At 44.7% G+C, this 18,909-nt stretch overlaps 1 protein-coding gene across 1 annotated transcript in view; it reads left to right on the top strand.

The window, feature by feature from the left end:
• Window positions 1-258: 258 nt before the first annotated feature.
• The window catches only part of PLB1 (phospholipase B1), a 118,938-nt gene continuing 100,287 nt past the window's right edge, over window positions 259-18,909 (top strand). Inside the window, exons 1-9 of the mRNA XM_050948431.1 lie at window positions 259-297; window positions 6,737-6,800; window positions 7,687-7,745; window positions 10,778-10,818; window positions 11,989-12,032; window positions 13,094-13,178; window positions 14,151-14,202; window positions 15,343-15,429; window positions 18,360-18,422. Of these exons, the coding sequence (XP_050804388.1) occupies window positions 259-297; window positions 6,737-6,800; window positions 7,687-7,745; window positions 10,778-10,818; window positions 11,989-12,032; window positions 13,094-13,178; window positions 14,151-14,202; window positions 15,343-15,429; window positions 18,360-18,422 (534 nt within the window). The remainder of the gene's footprint in view (window positions 298-6,736; window positions 6,801-7,686; window positions 7,746-10,777; window positions 10,819-11,988; window positions 12,033-13,093; window positions 13,179-14,150; window positions 14,203-15,342; window positions 15,430-18,359; window positions 18,423-18,909) is intronic.

Genomic DNA, 18,909 nt, shown 5'->3' with positions numbered 1-18,909 from the left:
GCTATGGCCCAATATGTTTAAAAATGTACATTTGGTGCAGAATGACAGGCACTGGAGTGGAGATCAGCTTTGGAAATTGTGTGAGAGAGAAGAGGTGAAACTCTCTCCCTTTCAGAAATAGACACATTTAACTGTATCACTATCTACTGAGGAGTTTATGCATGTTAGCAAAGACTGAGTAAAATTCAATCATTCCTAATGGATTGTTTGATTTTTCTCTCCCTCACCCCTCCCCAAGGCACTGTAGCTCATCCCCTGATGGAAAGTAACTATCTGAGGGAGCAAAAGAACCTGGAGGTAAGTCCCTGGCATGAAGAAAGCTTTAGGGCTTGGCTACACTTGCGAGTTGCAGCGCAATAAAGCAGCCCCGGGTGCCCTAGCTCACTCCCCGTCCACAATGGCAAGGCACATAGAGCGCTCTGACTCCACAGCTACAGTGCTGTTGGTACTCCACTTTGGTGAGTGGACTTATGTTTGCTGCTCCCCTGCTGCAGCGACTCAGCACCAGTGTGAATGAGGTGTTGCGTTACTGAGCTGTGATTGGCCTCTGGAAACATCCCATAATCCCCTTAAATCAACTCTTCTCATTGTTGTGAAATCGGCTGCAGAAATGCGGAAATGCCCTTTCAAAGCTCCATTTTGGAGAAGCCGGCTGCTTATCAGCTCCAAGAAAAAGCAAACATTTACTGTTTGCTTTGAGTAAGTGAGTGAGAGAGAGGCGGGGGGTTGGGGGTCTGAACTTACAAGACAGCATGCTGACACACTCTCAGCACCCCAAAAACCCACTCTCTCTCCCCACACATACACACAACACATTCCCATCACACTCCACCCCCTCCATTTGAAAAGCATGCTGCAGTCACCTGCATGCTGGGATAGCTGCCCATAATGCACCGCTCCTAATGCCACTGCAAGTGCCGCAAATGTGGCCATGCCAGTGCGCTTGCAGCTGTCAGTGTGGACAGATTGCAGCACTTTCCCTACTGTGCTGTATGAAGGCGGGTTTAACTCACTGATGATGATGTTACTGCTGATGTTACTGCTACTTTGTTCTGATGTAACCCTTTAGTGAGACAGAGAAAAGTGGTCTGGATTATTAGTAACTGCACAGAATTAAATGCAACATAAATAAATACTCTTAATGTTACATTAATGCTACATCAGGCCCTGCAAAGTCAGGACGTTCCCAAGGTAGTTTGGGCAGGGCTAGCAGCACCACCAATTTATTAAGGTTGCCCTACACTTTCCATTGTAAGACCTTGTTTGTAATAGATTACAACTGCCAATCTTGACTTGTTTGGACTGAGATTTTTATATGTGGCATATCTGCCTTAGGCTAAATTTATCGGCAAAATTTCAGCCAAAATGGTTCAGCCATTTCCGGGAACAAGGCTTAATGTTGTTTTGCGCTTCTTAAAAAAACGGAGGCCTTTACTTTGAAATGCTGTAGGACCCCCGTGCTTTTGGAGCAGGGCCTTGAAATTTGGCAAGTGGAGTGGTCTTTGTGTCAAGTATGTGCCCTTTTGCCATCCCCTTGTGAATCCACCCAAATTTACCCAAGGCATTAAGTCTTTTAAAAAAATGCAGTTTGAACATGCTCTTACTAAATCTTAACAACTAAAATCTGAGATGATTCTATCCTCACTGAGCATAGTCTAACCCAGTGGTTCCCAAACTGGGGTTCATGAACCTCTGGTGGTTCACGAAATGTTACAGGAGGTTCTCGGGGGGAGGGGGCGGAAATTCCCTAATGGCGGACAGGCTAATGGGGACCCCGGGCGGCATGGGGCCAGCAGCCCAGAGACTTGGGGACTTCCAAGACCTAAGCAGATCAAAGCAAGCATATCTATCACACTGAGGAGATTTAAACTTCAAGACTCCTTTTATGAAATAGAAAGGGAGGTGGATACTTTTTTGCTGCTAGGCTGCTAGTGTGGTTTTTAAATAATTATGAAGAACAAGTTTAAGCTTTGTTGTAACGTGCGTTGTTTGCCTGGACTGCTCAAGACCTGAATGCTTGTGTAGGGGGAACTCTTTGAGTTGACTTCTTAAATACGTTCATGTTGTTCCACATCTGATACTCCTTAATGAAACATAGGAGCCAGAGGTGCCAATATGGGGTGGCAACGAGGGTTACATGCTGGCCCTGTGTCAGTGGGCCCCCCTGTGGGTCCTGCCCCTTTTTTTTCTGGTAGCCCCTGTGACACCTACCCCCCTTATCTGGCGGTGCCCCTCTAGGCCCCCATAGCCCTTTTTTTCTACTGGTGCCTCTGATAGGAGCCTTGTCTTATGACAGGCTTAATCAAAAGTGATACAAGCTACAAAAGTGGCATCTTGGAAGAGTGGTGCTGTTTTCATAATGTAATAAAAATACTGTAATGAGAAATAATAATTAATAGTGTGTAATAAGCATGCCGTAAAAACAAATTTTATATTTCCAAGAACACTGCTTTTATAATTTATGCTGAGGTAAGGGAGAAAATCCATGGAAATATTCATTTTGAGGAGGGCATTCAGGAGACTTGACATTTTAGTGAAAGGGGTTCGTGGGTTGTTAAAGTTTGGGAACCACTGGTCTAATCTCTCTCAGCTCCTGTGTGTGACTGAACTGTGCATGTGACCACCCGCCTGCACCCAAAGTAATGGAGCATGCTCCTGCCCAGGGCTATGGGGGCTCAAAAGGACTTTCCCTTGTGGGGTGGAGCATGGTACAAGAACTAGGAGCAGGGAGCCTGTCTCTCCTGTGCTGTCAGGGACCCACCCTCTGCTGGCACTCAGGCAGCATGGAGTAGGAAGCCATCTGGCTCAAACGCAGAGGGGACAAAAGCTGGACCTGGGGGGAGGCAAAGGAGTAAGTGGGACTGTAGTGGGGTGGCTGTCCCACTCCAGTAGGCAGGGGTTAAAAGCAGCCCTGCAGAGGGCTGTGGTTGGGAAAAGCAGTGAGAGGAGCTGAGTCAGTAGCTGACCACAGGTAGGGTGACCAGACAGCAAGTGTGAAAAATTGGGATGGGTGTGTGTGTGTGTGTGTGGGGGGGGAAATAGGGCCCTATATAAGAAAAAGATCCAAAAATTGTCTCTATAAAATCAGGATATCTGGTCACCCTAACTACAGGTGTGGCCAGCTCAGTCAGGGTCCAGCTGGCCCTGATAAGAGGGCTGTGGGCCAGGAGCTGTGAAAGTCTCACTCTAGCCCTGGAGTGTGAAGGGCTAGCTGCCTGGGAGCAAGGTAGCTGAAGCAAAGCAGTGCTGGGGAAGGGCAGGAGGAGCTGGGGAGCGCCAGCCTGGTAAACCCCCAGGCTGCAGGCCTTGGTGAAGGCCTACAAAGCTACTGGGGCTACAGAGGTACAGTATGGGGTTAGGCAGAGGCAGCTGGTCCTAACCCCTTGCCAATGATGAGTGGCCATTACAGACTGCATCTGCCCCAGTGAGTGGGGACTAGATGATGACTGGCAGTAGCCACTGAGGCAAGGTGGGGATAGAGGGTTGGGGGTTCCCCTGGGAGGGGAGACACAGAATGTGGGGGTACTTCTGGGGGCAGAACCCTGAGGAAAGGGGACCCCAGGGTCTGGGAGGGACATGGGGCGTAAGTAGGGTGACCAGACAGCAAGTGTGAAAAATCAGGATGGGAGTGGGGAGTAATAGGATGTTCCAAAAATCGGGACTGTTCCTATAAAATCGGGACATCTGGTCACCCAAGGCCTAAGGCAAGTGAGTCATCGGCTGGAAGGAGGAGCTCTGGAGCTGGAGTTGAGCTAATTCCCAAATGACCAGCAGGAGACGCTGTGCCAGTGAGTCATTGCTTTGCTACAGGGACAAGGTGTCTGATGGGACTGGGACTGGAAATTGGAAGGAAAGAGAGAGATTGGGACTGGTTGCAATATTGCTAAACCCAAAGTCTCCAAAATCAAAAGTCAGACCCCCAAAATCAAGATTTTATTTATTTATTTTTTTTAAGTTTGTATTGTGTTTTTGGTCTGCCACAACCGTAAGATCACCAGAGACAGAAAGTCTGGCTTCCCATGCTTTGCCATTGTTCTCCTGCATGCCTGCGAGCAGAGTTCTCTCAGGAGCTGCATTACCACAGGCTGAGCTCTCCAAGGCTGCAGACTAGTGGCTGTAGAGAGGGTTCTGCAGGAAGTAATGCTAACTGAAGTATCATTAACAGATTCTATGATTCTAGAACTGCCAACCTAACAGATCAAATATCATGCATCAGATATTCGCATCCACAAGATTATTTTTAAAAGATTACATTGTGATTTGTTCTGCCTTTTGATTTTAGAACTCCCCCTGCCCACCCACAGGGGGTATGTGAGATAGTTAATATTGCACACTCTCCCAAATGTCTTGGGTAAGGTGATTTTGGCCCTCGGAGCTCTCACCCTCACATTTGCCTGTCCTCTGCCAAGCAATTAATTTTGCCCCAGTCCAAATCAGTTCTGCCTCCCAGCCTCACCTCTGCTCCTTCTGCAGGTACAGGGCTTTTCTACCTCTCGGCAGGCCTGGGTGAGGCAGTTTCAGGGGATCTTCACCTCCTCAACTCTTTCCCAGGCTTGGTGTTGCAGGCAATGGGGAAGAGCAAAGGAGCTGTCCCTGTTACTCACAGGGGAAGAAGAGAACAGAGCTGTCCTGACCTGCTAGGCTCCCTCCTCTCCCTCCCTTCCTGTGAGACTGATGTGGGCTCTTGAAAGGAGGGGAAAGTGCTGCCTGCTTCCTGAAGCAGCTTTTATTCACTGCTCTTCCCCCTTTGACTAGCTGTTTTCCCCATTGCACTGCCTCCTGGGATTTCCCCCAGGCAGGGCTGAAATTTGCAAGAGGGCTGGAGCTTCTCCTGTCACTGGGCAACTGGCTCCAGCCCCTGCCAAAATCACAAGAATGTGCAACACTGTGGTTGGGCAGAGACTGGGGCTAGGAACCAGAGCTGGGGAGAAGGTGCCTGGAAGCTGGGGAGGGAAAAAGGAGGACTGGGAGCCAGTTAGGTTTGGGGGAGGAACACTGAGATCAGTCAAGGAGCTGGGGCAAAAACTGGCACTGGCTGGATGAGGGGACTGGGCCTAGGAACCAGTGTGGGAGGGAATAGAGGCAGTAGAGAGAAGAGCCTCATCTGACAAGCAGCAGGAAGAGAATTGGGACAAGAAGCCAGGGAGAAGCTGGGGATGGGGAAGTTTGGATGAGGAGTTTGGGGAGTGAGGCTAGGAGTGGGAGCCAGGTAGCTTGAGACAGATTGTGCAGGCAACCTTAAGTCTGGCATTTCCTAACTTTTGAATACTTGATTTTGTTATCTTAATAATAATTTTGTAACTTAGTTTTTTTTGCATAATAGATTTATGTTGTGTGAGACAGCTTTCAATGGACCTTTGAGTTATGGCTTCGTATTATGTTTCTGAAAGTCTATAGAATATCTATCGGTGAAACTCACCTTTGTCCAGAGAGTCGGACAAACTCTGTGCACCACCTGTGTCCTCAGACGTGGCTTAGATGTTGCACAGGTCTTGTGCTGGCCCTTTACACATAGGTGAAGCACACCTTAGAGGAATAACCTAAAATGCTGCTCTAGACCCATCGGCTCACTAACCATGCAAGGGGCTGGGGAAATCCCTGCAAAAATGAACTGGGGTCACATCTGTGCAGACTTTATGGTCATCAGCAAAATATGAACCTGAGGACCTACCACTCTCAATGTACAGCTTACTCCAAAGGATGAAACTAATATGGTTCTTGACATTTCTATAAAAAGTTACAGAATTGAATAGAGAGGGATCTCATTTCTATAGATTTATTTTGAAACCATCCTACAGAATTCTGGAGCAGGGTGTAATTTTGCTCTTAAAATCCCTTGTTGTTAAGAGGGTATGTCTACGCTGCAATTAAAAACCTGTGGCTTGCCTGGGTCAGCTGACTGGGGCTCGTGGGGCTCAGGCTAAGGGGCTGTTTAATTGTGGTATCGCTGTTCAGGCTTGGGCTGTAGCCTGGGCTCTAGGACCCTGCAAGGTGGGAGGGTCCCAGAGCTTGGGCTGTAGACTGAACGTCTACACCACAATTAAACAGCCCCTTAACCTGAGCCCCAGTCAGCAGGCATGGCCCAGCTGCGAGAGTCTAATTGCAGAGTAGACATTCCTAGAGAGATGTTGGACTGAATGGGCCATGAAGTCTGTAATAGTTTCATCCCTGTGCCTCTAACAGTAGTGCAAATTGTGGGACAGTATGGGGAGGGGAGGAATCTGGAACTTCTGCTAGCCATGCTTAAGACTGCAAGTCTTTCACGGAGGTCACGGAGGAAGTAATGGATTCTACGACTTTCCAGGACCTCTGTGATTTCCACAGCTGCAGCGACTGGTGCGGCTGACCCAATGGCTGCCCAAGCAGCTGGGATGGCCGTGGGGCCAGCTGCACTGGCTGCTGTTCTGGCGGCCCCAGGCAACTGGTCCTGGGCACTGGAAGCAGCTGCGGGGCCCTGGGCCAAGCCCCTGCCTGGAGGGTCAGCGGGGTCCCGTGTGGCTCCCCACCCCTCAGCACCTAAGATTTAGTTGGGTACTTTTAGTAAAAGTCACAGACAGGTCACTGCCCTGTCCGTGACTTTTACTAAAAATACCCATGACTAAATTGTAGCCTTAGCCATGCAGTAACCATTTGGTGAATAGAGATCTTCAGGTCTCTTGATCCAACATTTTATCTCAGCCTAACTACCCTTGTTAAAAAGAAAAGAACCCTAAACTATATCTATTTGCTGTTACAGCCTCTGAGAAGATTCCAGTTTGCATGTGAGCTAGAGAAGCTGTCTCATTCTCCTTCATCTTCAGGTTTGTGTTTAAAAATCATCCTCTTGGAGGCTTTTCCTGCTCTAAGTTTATAAGGAGACATGGACTTGGTCTACAGTACAGGGTTAGGTCAACGTAAGCTGCTTTGTGTTGACCTAGCTGTGGGAGTGTCTTCGTTTAAATTTGACTCCCGCCAACATAAGTGCCTCTCTATGCCGATTTAGTAACACCACCTCCCTGAGTAGTGTACAGTCACACTCAATGTAATAGGGTCAACGCAGTGTCAATATAGACACTGTGTTGCTTAAGTTGACTGTTACTGGCTTCCAGGAGTCATACCATAATGCCCCACGCTGACAATACAATCTATACAAGCTCTCCTGGTGAGGACATGCACCGTTGACACAAGCAGCTAAATGTGTGTGCACACAAACAATTTAATAACTGTGGTGGCTGTATGCTGATGTAAGTTAGGCTGACTAATTCTGTGGTGTAGACATGGCTATGGACTGAGTTCGAGTTTGGGAGCTAGGAATTCCTGAGTTCTAATCCAGACTGTAATAATGGGACAAGTGACTTTACAAGCCTGCCTCAGTTTCTCCATCCTGTATTGGGGATAATGATGCTTATGTCAACAACTCAAAGGAGTGTTATGTGGTCTGTTGTTATTTGCTAAGTGTTTTGAGGATGAAGGCTGTAAATTTCCGAAGCAGGCTAAGGGAGTCAGGCACCCAGATCTCATTGAAATTCAATGAGTATTGGACTGCTAATTGCCTGTGGCTGCTTTAAAATTCCCAGCTGAAAAGCCCCACTATAAATGCCAATAATCATTATAATTTACTCTGCTGTGTTTTCACATTGGAGAATGTAATTATTTTTTCAAAGCCACTGATCTTTCTAACATGGAGACCTTGATTTATCTCTGCAGTTCATACTCTGAGGCCATCTGACATTAAAGCAATTGCTGCCATAGGAATTTTGCAAACTGTAAGTATAACAGTGAGGTGTGTTGACTATCACACTTCACCTTTAAGAGTTCAGTCCTGTTTCTGTTGAAATCACTAACAAAACTCCTGATAAGTTGAATAGTACAGAATGTGGGCCCTGATTAAGGTCTGTACTTGCTGGTGGTGTGATCAAGACTCAAAACTTTTCACATGTGTTAAAGGTTTTGCGTGAATGGTGACTAGAGGTAGCTGATATTAACCACTTACCACAGCATAGCTCTGATTCTATCAGTACCCAACTGACTTCATGCAGGAGGAAATGCAATCAGGGTCTGAAAACATTTGCACAGGGACAAACTATTTGATTAGAGGACTCTTTAATTTTGCAAATATAGGCATAACAAAATCCAATAGCTGGAAGATGAAGCTAGAAAAATTCAAACTGGAAATGAAGTGCAATTTTTATCAGTAACTAAATATTGGTTACCAAGAGATGTGGTGGATTTTCCATCACGTGAAGTCTTTAAATTGAGATCAGATACCTGCCTAAAAAGGATGCTCTGGTTCAACTGCAGAATTATGGGCTTTCACTGGGTGAAATTCTCTGGCCTGTGCTATGCAGGTGTTCAGACTAGATCAGGGGTTCTCAAACTTTTGTACTGGTGACCCCTTTCACACAGCAAGCCTCTGAGTGCGACCCCACTTATACATTAAAAACACTTTTAAATATATTTAACACCATTATAAATGCTGGAGGCAAAACGAGATTTGGGGTGGAGGTTGACAGCTCATGACCCCCCATGTAATAACCTCCTGAGCTCCTGAGGGGTCCCAACCCCCAGTTTGAGAACTCCTGTACTAGATGATAATAATTTTCCCTTCTGCCTTTAGAATTTGAGTGTAAATCTATGGAAGAGAGTTGGACTGAAACAGGAATGTTTGGTCAGAAGTCCCTTGAGTGTTAGGGAAGCTTGGATCCACATCTGGATCAAAACTTTGTAGCCCAAGCCCATAACTACAAAATAACAAAGTTGCTTCTCACAACTACTATATATTTCCTACTCTGTATTTCTAAATACTGCAGAATCAACAGGGAAGGATCTTGTGGAGCTGTTGGTGTTTTTTTTTTTTTTAATTTTTTTGCTTTGTTTCAAAACAAGATTGAAATCCCAGTTGCTGAAATATGAGGGAGTCCCATTTGGTAACCACCTTTCCTGTTGAACTTGAGATGCAGAATACAGTATTACTGCAGCACTAGGAACTGGAAATCCCTTAATTTCTTTGTTCTGCCCTAATCAGCCTAAAATTTGTACTGAATGTGGGATACCTGGAGATGCACAGAGAGGGGAAAACAGGGATGGGAGAAACCAGAAAGGTTTGAGGGAAATCTCATACTGCTAGAAGTTTCACGAACACTTTAACATTTTAGAGCCTCATCCTGTGAGGTGCTGTGCATCCTCAACTCCCTTTGCATCTGAGGCCATGTCTACATCTAAAATTTTGCAGCGCTGGTTGTTACAGCTGTATTAGTACAGCTGTATAGGGCCAGCGCTGCAGAGTGGCCACACTTACAGCAACCAGCGCTGCAAGTGGTGTTAGATGTGGCCACACTGCAGCGCTGTTGGGCGGCTTCAAGGGGGGTTCGGGGAACGCGAGAGCAAACCGGGAAAGGAGACCAGCTTCGCCGCGGTTTGCTCTCGCGTTCCCCGAACCCCCCTGCAAACCGCAGGGAAGGAGACCTGCTTGCTCGGGGGTTCGGGGAACGAGAGAGCAAACCGGGAAAGGAGACCAGCTTCGCCGCGGTTTGCTCTCGCGTTCCCCGAACCACCCTGCAAACCGCAGGGAAGGAGACCTGCTTGCTCGGGGTTCGGGGAACGCGAGAGCAAGACGGGGAAGGAGACCAGCTTGATTACCAGAGGCTTCCTCAGGTATGCTGGGATACCTGCTTATTCCATGGAGGTCAAGAAAAGCGCTGGTAAGTGTCTATACTTGATTACCAGCGCTGGATCACCAGCGCTGGATCCTCTACACCCGAGACAAAACGGGAGTACGGCCAGCGCTGCAAACAGGGAGTTGCAGCGCTGGTGGTGCCCTGCAGATGTGTACACCTCCTAAGTTGCAGCGCTGTAACTCCCTCACCAGCGCTGCAACTTTCTGATGTAGATGAGTGTGCATAACATCTTGTAGAAAATACTTAGAACCTCACACAGCTGAGATACATATTTGTAAAACATCTCAGTACTACCCTTCTATCTGCCATAACTTCCTATAAGTTTTTGGGTTGTAGAACTCATGAATTTCTAACAGTCAGAATTACTGTATTTCTCCTGATTTCTTCCCTTTTGAGAAGAAATTATGACACTTGATCTGCCCTAACTCTTGAGTTTCCTTTACCTGAACCAAGAATCCTTCTGTCTTCCCTTGTATCTCTGCACATGGTCCTCCATATTAAAAAGACTTTTCTTATGTTAATGCCTTGAATGGCATAGGTGAGACACTATAGAAAGAAATGTATGAATGGTTTGCATTTAAGACACGCAGCCTTTGGGAAAGGGGACATCTCTTGGTCTGTCTCTGGGTTCAACCAAAAGCCCACTGAAATCAATGGGAATCTATCTGTTTTAGGAGTGTACACAGCCTCCTATAACTATAGAAGCTGGGCACCTTCCATATAAAATCAATACCAATAGCTAAGTCCCTAGTGTACTTCCTAGAGTTTTGTTGACTTAAATGGACTTTGGATCATATCCCCTGTTTGAAAGAGATTGGGCCAACAGAAACTTCAATATAGTTTAAAAAGCAGTTCATTCAGCTATAAAAAAGTGTGGTATTTCATCTTTTAGAACTCTTTTGATACATGGAATGCACGATTAGAACATACCAAAGCAATGGTCTCCAAACTATAAGCAAACTGCCATAAGGAAACCTTAATTATGTGTTGTAATTTAAAATGCAATGGAGAAAATGGCTATTTACCACAGTGACTATCTGAAATATAAAACTAGAGTATGACAGGGGTAGTCTACTATTTGCTTATTAATAATACTTTTATTGTTCCATGATTATTTACAGACCCAAGATTCTAGGACAGATCATGAAGATTTACTCCAAAGGTAACAGTGAACTTTTACTGATTAGCACTGGCAACTGCTATGATATCAATTTACACAGCTGCACATGACAGGGATGAGGACCAGATTTTAAACTCGGAAGTACCCAATTTTCATCCCAGCCTCAAAATTGTGCTTGTGCCTGGGTGTACAAGAGCAGGGTGGAGAACCTTACTGAAAAATTAGAACCTGAGCCATTATGTCCCTAGTCATCCTTAGTTAGTAGCTATAGTTTTTGCTTAAATAGCATCTTTTACCCCAGGATGTCAGATGTTTTATAAATGTTGAGCAAGCCTCATAAAAACTATGATGAAGCCTGCATATTTAGTGGTATCACCCCCTGCTTACAGATGGGGAAAACAGAGAAGAGACTTGCCCAAAGTCATACAGGGAGCCATTAGTAGAGTGAAGAATAGACTCCATGAGTCCTGATGCCTAGTCCCCTGCACTAACCTTGAGACCACATTCCATGGATGCTGGAATGATACCCATTGCTCCTTGGCCATGTTTTATATTGTTGCATTACCACTCGTCAGGGTTGTTACATTTGAAGTAAAATAAGAGTCTGCTCCTCAGTTGGTGCAAATCTATTTAGCTCCATTGAAGTCACTAGAGCTATGTCCGTTTACAGCAGCTCAAGTTCTGGCCCTAAGTAAAAGTAGACTAAAATTTAAAAATTATACTTCTAACTATGCATGTACAAACATACAAGCCCACTCACTGGTGTGTGCCATTGCAGGGCCAAATGCATGAAGCGAGCACTGAAATTGTTAGTTTCCATGCATAAATGCAGCTACTTGCACACACACTATCTATGTAAATATTTAGCAGAGGAGTGCAAGTTAGATGGGAATAAGGTTGATAAGTTACAAGCAAATACCATTGGGAACGAGTTGACAGTTACTATTTCCTTTACCTTTATGTTAAGTCCTGAAATCAGTATTCTGTTGTGACTCAGCAACAGCGGGTGGCATTACAAAAATCTAGGGAAAATAGAGGCGACAGATCCCGTTCTGCTGAGGGAGTGGTTTAGTGATTTTGTCAGCTGTTAGAAGATACAGAGCTCTGAGCTCCGGCCTTCTTATGTTAAGAAGAAATCAGTACTGTGCTGTAACATGATTTTGATTTATGAGAAATGTGACAAATCAACTCAGGTTTTTCTTCTGTTTATAGCCCAGAAAGGACCCTCCTTCAGGCGAGCATGGGAACACTATCAGGTGTGTCTTGCTGCGTTGTTCTCCACACTGAACTTTAGGCATATCCATTGCCAGGTATCATTAAAAGCATGGTTGGTCCTGCAGCTTTGCTAGGCTCATTAGAGAGGGTGCAGCACCATTTTGAAGGAGAAAGTAGTTAAGGACATTGAGGTCAATGGTAATTGGGACAAATTACAACATGGTTTTACAAAAGATAGATTGTGCCAAACCAACCTGATCTCCTTCTTTGAGAAGGTAACAGATTATTTAGACAAAGGAAATGCAGTAGATCTAATTTACCTCGATTTCAGTAAGGCATTTGACATGGTTCCACATGGGGAATTATTAGTTAAATTGGAAAAGATGGGGATCAATATGAAAATTGAAAGGTGGATAAGGAACTAGTTAAAGGGGAGACAACAACGGGTCGTACTGAAGGGTGAACTGTCAGGCAGGAAGGAGGTTACTAGTGGAATTCCTCAGGGATCAGTTTTGGAACCAATCTTATTTAACCTATATTAGGAAAAACTTTTTCACTCAGAGAGTGGTGAAGCACTGAAATGGGTTACCTAGGGAGGTGATGTACTCTCCTTCCTTAGAGGTTTTTAAGGTCAAGCTTGACAAAACCCTGGCTGGGATGATTTAGTTGGGAACTGGTCCTGCTTTGAGCAGGGGGTTGGACTAGATGACCTCCTGAGGTCCCTTCCAACCCTGGTATTCTATGATTCTAAGTTGGTTGTACAGGTTCTCTTTAAATATCCTCTATTCCATATAATGTCCCATGGCAGCCTAAATCCAGCTCTGCACGCAGCAGCTGTTGCTAAAATTGGGAGATACCCAATATCCAGGCAGCACCAGAGGCTAGAACAAATAATTCCAACTTCATGCCACTGTTTCAAAACTCATAACACTGAGGAACAACATGACTGATAAGAGTGAGGGGTCCCTGATGTAGCATTTATAATACCTACTAAGAACTTGAGATCCTAGCAGTTTGTGGCTGATTTGATTCCATTAAGGGTGAAGTGGCAGAGCAGTAGTTCCCAGGATCTTGGAATATCCTGACTGTGTGTGTTGTTCAGCTCTTGTTAGCAGGTTTAACCCCTCTGTACTGCATCAGCCACTTCCTCTAAAAACTAGCGGAGCAGCATCAGGAACCAAAGCTATGTAAGTTCTTTTTTTTTAGCTGAATAATAAATTTAGTGTTGGTGAAAGGTACAGGGCTGAAAGCCTCATGGGACTGAAGTCCTTTAACTGTACTCAGAACATGTACAGCAAGGGCAGGACAAGCTTCCCTAACACCAAACCCTGCCAATGTGGCTCAACTTTCTCCTATCCTTAACAGGAGTGACACATGACTCTGTGGCCCAGGACCGGATTAACTCTCCTGTGGGCTCAGGGCAAGGTGCAGGCTCTGGCTGGGAGGCACTTACCACAGTGGGCTCCCAGCTGGCGGCGCAGCAGGGCTCAGCCTGCCTGTCATAGCTCCACGCCGCTCCTGGAAGCATCCAGCTCCTGGCACGTCTCTGCGCATCCCTGGGGAACAGGGGGACAGCATGTCTCCATGTGCTGTCCATGCCTGCAGGTACCACCCCTGCAGCATCTGCGGGGACAAAGGTGGGGGCAGGGACAGTGTGCGGAGCCACCTCCCCCCACTCCAGCCGGCCGCTTCTGGGAACAGCGTAGGGCCATGGCATGCAGGCAGCCTGCCTGAGCCCCGCTGCGCCACTGGACTTTTTGCGGCCTGGAGATCGCGATCCACTGGCAGAGGCTCCAGGATTGACAAATTGACTGTGATTGACAGGTGGTTGATCACTGAATTGTATATAATTATGGATTTATTTTTGTGGGGCCCACCTTAGCTCAAGGCCCTGGGCTGCAGCCCCTGAAGCCCCTGCATTAATCTGGCCCTTCTGTGGCTCATTTAACACACCAGATCTTTTGATTTCAGAGCAGCCCTACCGTTTTGCATTAGCAAAACAATTTTGTGGGTTTGAATGGGGGTAAACAGATAGCTAGCAACTTGACTGTGTCTTTGGATTTGTACTTAAGTCCCATGCTGTTCTGTTCAATGATTAAATCAGCCAAAGTGGTCTTTAAAAATGACTTGACAATTTCTGCGTTCATTTTGGGCAACAGAAGCATACTGGATCAAGCCAAAGAAATGGTGAAATGCATGAAAGAGAACCAGGTATGTTTAAAACACTCAGGACTTCAAAAAGCCGAACAACGAACACCAGCACTTTGGGGGAGGGGTGAAAAGGGGAGGAAAGAAGCGAGAAAAAATAGTCAAATTTCAAAACATTTTGAACTTCAAAATGTTGATGAAATTTTGAAGTTCAAGATATTTTTGACCAGGTCTACTGAACACAAAACAAAGGGTCTGTTAGATATGGAAAACACTGTCTTTAAAAAAAAAACAACCCAAAAACTGTGGTTACTGAACTCCAGTGTTTCTATTAAAAACAAAATCAGACTTGCGATCCCAAAGAACCTACTGTTTGCTTCTGAAGATGTTTTTCCCTATTTGTCATGGTGTTCTAAATATTTGGTTAAAGTTAATCCTAGTTTGCCTCCTGCTAATCAAGGATGCTGGATCCCTATGATGGCATGTGGCCTGCTTAGGAATCCTGCTGGAATATAATTGAACTAAGTATGTCTCTCCCATTTCCTCATAGCACTTTAGGGTGAAATTATTACAGACACCCACTAAGTCTGCTCTCACAAACATCAATGGTTGACTTCAATGAATACAGCATTAGGCCAATGATGGATGCTCTGAAAATCCTGTTCTGAAGCTTCATACACTAATTTCCTTGTATCTTGCCCCATTGTTTGGGTCTAAACAGTTGGAGACCTGAGACTCAGTTAAAGGGTCTTGGCCTAACTGGGAAATGTGGTTGTTCAACTGAGTGTGTTGCTCACTTACTATTTTCTGTGCTGGGAGCCCATGGCACTACATGGTCCTTGATGCTCTGGGAGGGTGGCCCACAGGTGTTTGGGATTAGATTTAGCATAAAATTTGGTGAATTCGAATCTCTTGTGCAGCTGCTCTTGGGTATGTCTTGTGCAGCACAAGACTAATGTGGGTCGACAGGCCCCATACACCCATGTTCTTATGGCATCTGCTTTACTCACAAATGTTCAGCTGACTTGAACTCAGCTGATTCTGGTGGTTTTGGGTTTCTGCTAGAGGTGTCACTTAAACCCACAGGAAAGAGGGCTAACGGTTGGTGGGAGGGGAATGCCAGTGATGATCTGGGCTTTTACCTTCTCCCTAGCGCTATTGGTACACAATGCACCAACTTTCTCTTGTGCTCTTTCCTTTCAGATGATAGATTTCCAGAAAGACTGGAAGCTAATCACAGTTTTCTTTAGTGCTGAAAACTTGTGTTCTTCTTGTGCCTCCACCCACCAGGTAAGCTGCCCAGAGTGTGGTCTAAGTCTGAGCGAGGAATCCCAGCTCTGACTATGGGACATTGGGATTATTATGAGCACTGACCTAAAACCTCAGCCATACTGGAACCTGAATCTAAGAGTTACTTATCCAGTCAGGAAACAAACATACCATAAGACTCAAAACAACTTGACTTAAGAATATCATACCAGCTGCAGAGCAAGACTTACCCGCAGATGCTACTGGTGAATAATTTCAAATAATGAATGAGAAGAGAGTAATCTCTTTGCACAGATACTACAGCAGTGGGAACTATGTAAGTACCAAATACATTCTGTGAGCAGAAGAGGCATAAATTAAGTTATTCATTATAAATTTCTTGTCCACCTCAGTACAGTACTCACTGAAGGAAAAATGCTACTCACTGAATCTCCAACAGCACCTGTCAGGGTTCCTTCCCCACTCTGAACTCTGGGGTACAGATGTGGGGACTCGCATGAAAGACCCTCTAAGCTTATTTTTACCAGCTTAGGTTAAAACTTTCTCAAGGCACAAGATCCACCTTGTCCTTGATTGCTGCCATCACCAAGAGATTTAAACAAACATTCAGGAAGGGCCACTTGGAGCCCTACCTCCCCCCAAAATATCCCCCCAAGCCCTTATACTCCCTTTCCGGGTAGGCTTGAGAATAATATCATAACCAGTTGGTTACAAAGCGAACACAGATCAACCTCCCTGGGTCTTTAGGGCACTGAAAAACAATCAGGTTCTTAAAAGAAGTTTATTTAAAAAAAAAATAAAAGAATCACCTCTGTAAAATCAGGATGGAAGATAACTTTACAGGATAACAAAAAGATTACAAACACAGAGGATTTCCTCTCTAGGCAAAACTTTAAAGTTACAGAAACAGGGATAAACCTCCCACTTAGCACAGGGAAAATTCACAAGCTAAAACAAAAGATAATCTAATGCATTTCTTTGCTATTACTTACTATTTCTGCAATACTAGATGCTTAGTCCAGATATGGCTTAGGAAGATGTATTTACCCTGCCCTGGTTCCTTTGCTGAGTCCAAAAGAACAAAACAAAACACAAACAAAAACCTTCCCCCACTGATTTGAAAGTATCTTCTCCCCTTATTGGTCCTTTTGGTCAAGTGCCCACCAGGTTATTTGAGCTTCTTAACCCTTTACAGGTAAAAGAGGAATTAACCCTTTACAGGGTAAAGAGGGATTTTATGCTACCCTTAGATATATGTTTATGACAGCACCTCCTAGAGCTCTGCTGTTTTCCTTAAAGATCTCCCATCTTGTCCAACTCAACCTAGGCTGTGAGAGCTGACAAAATTGCAGACCTAGATGGTACAGCTGAAATTGATTGGTATAACCAATCATTTGCTTTGAGCAACCAGTGTCCCAAGTCAGATTCTGATGTCTTGTGTGACGTAGGGTATTTCTACACTGCAGCGAGGAGTGCATCTCCCAGCCCAGGTAGATAGAAGTGCACTAGCTCTGCTTGAGCTAGCATGCTAAAAATAACTGTGTGAACTTTGTGGGGCACAAGCTAACCATTTAAATATGTACTCTGTTGACCTTGTGGGATAAGGGTTAAGGTTTGGTCTCAGGTGAACAGCAGAAAAGGAACAAAAAAAAAAGTCTCTTTAAATGTGTAATATTTTTCTTTGCCCCTCATTTTTCACAGGGCCACAATGTTACCTCCTTGCTTCTCTTTTTGATGTCTCTATTCTATGTGGGTTCTGGTACCAACCTCATGTTCATAGTATCTGAGCATTGTCTAGTAGCACATTAAGCGAAGTGACAATTCACTGCCAACATCAGCTGTGTCTTCATCATCCTGCCGAGGAGTTTCACCATTTTGGGGCACTCTGTCCACTGCAGTTTTACATTTGAGCATTTATGTTTTGTACTCACCACTAAGCACCTTCCCGCTTGCACAGCAAATTCAGCTAGAGTCAAATTCAAACTGGAGGGGTGAGCGAGTGGCAGATTCTCCCTCCTCTGGGGTCACTTGTGTCCTTGCTGAAGCACCCCGGCTATCGAGAACTCTTATCTCTGGCTCATAAAGTTTCTTTGAAAAAGCAATTTCTCTGTGCCTTTGGTGCATCAAGTTGTATTAAATTGTCTGTTTTTTGTTTGTTTTTGTTTTTTTAAAAGATCCTATGAAATGATAAAGCCTGAACCATCTTCTCTTCCCCCAAGGCTTTAATCAACCCTCTATAAATTACTCTATTCAAGGAGTAGAGAGGAGAATGATCTATAAATTCTAGAGAGGCAGTAACACAGAAGGAAAGGAGGAATCATTGAAGAGGGTTAAGGGGGCATAATAAGGAGTGAGCTGAAAAGGGGAAATTTAACCATGAGGTCAATTAGACTCAATGGAACATGTGCTAAGGAAAGTCACAGAAGCGCTTATGCCAGAGGTGGCCAAGAGTGAATTGGATGAGGCATTTAAGAGGTTAAAATAGAGGCAATCCCCATACGACACAAGGAGTGGATGATCTGTGACTGGCGTGTGCCTTCCTGCAAAGAAGACAATATCTTTCTGAAGATCATTTTCTGTTAGTAATGGCTTTATTGAGGTAATCTGCTCTAAGGATGGCATAATAGGTCTCTTCCATTTTAGAGTCTTTAGATGAAAAAAACTCTCTTTGAGGCTGTGATTTTATGTTTAAATTATCTAATCATACCCAGTTAAATCATATTATTGAATCCTAGATTCCTCTTGACTTAGGTGCTGGATAAAGCCGAATCCACAATGTGACTATTACCAGTAGCATCTCTGGTACATTAGCTAAATGAATGGAGAAACATGTGACTTTTGCTTTTTCTGATGGTCTTGATGGTGGCTTGAATTGTCTTTTTTTCAGCTCTGTGCCATGAGCACATGCATGTTTCCACACAATCCATTCTAAACTATTTCTCTCTTAACAGGAGAATTGCTCACTGGACAGCATGGAAAGACTTACCAGAGTCTTGGACTTCTTGTATCAAAAAGTAAGATCTCTTCACCAGGTTTAAGCCACTTATTGTACTGACTCATTTGCCAGGTACTCCAGATTCCCTGACTGAGGTACATGTACAGCTCAAACCTTCTGGGTTGGATTTTTAAAAGCGCCTCAGTCACTTAAGAGCACAAGTCTCCTTGAATTTAATGGGATTTGTGCTTCTAAGTCAGTCACTTTTGAAAATCCAACCTTTTGTCAGCAAATGTTTTATTCACATACACTTTGTATATATCACTATTTTAAAATATCTTTTCATCTATAAAGTGACAACTAGATGTTTGGGTGTCCAGCTAAGGCCTATGCACCACTTAAGTCCTGTTTTGACATCTTAATTGGTGCATTAACCTTGTGATCTCTCTGCACAGGAGTCAATTTCATTCCTGTTGAGCCAGGCAGTACATGAAAATATTACATGTTTATTCATTGATTAAAATGCAGGGTTCTTGGGGACTAGTCAAACAATCAGACTAACTAAC

Source organism: Gopherus flavomarginatus, chromosome 4 (assembly GCF_025201925.1).
Source record: "Gopherus flavomarginatus isolate rGopFla2 chromosome 4, rGopFla2.mat.asm, whole genome shotgun sequence".
In the NCBI taxonomy this organism is placed as follows: Eukaryota; Metazoa; Chordata; order Testudines; family Testudinidae; genus Gopherus; species Gopherus flavomarginatus.
This window is presented reverse-complemented; position numbering and strand designations above follow the sequence as displayed.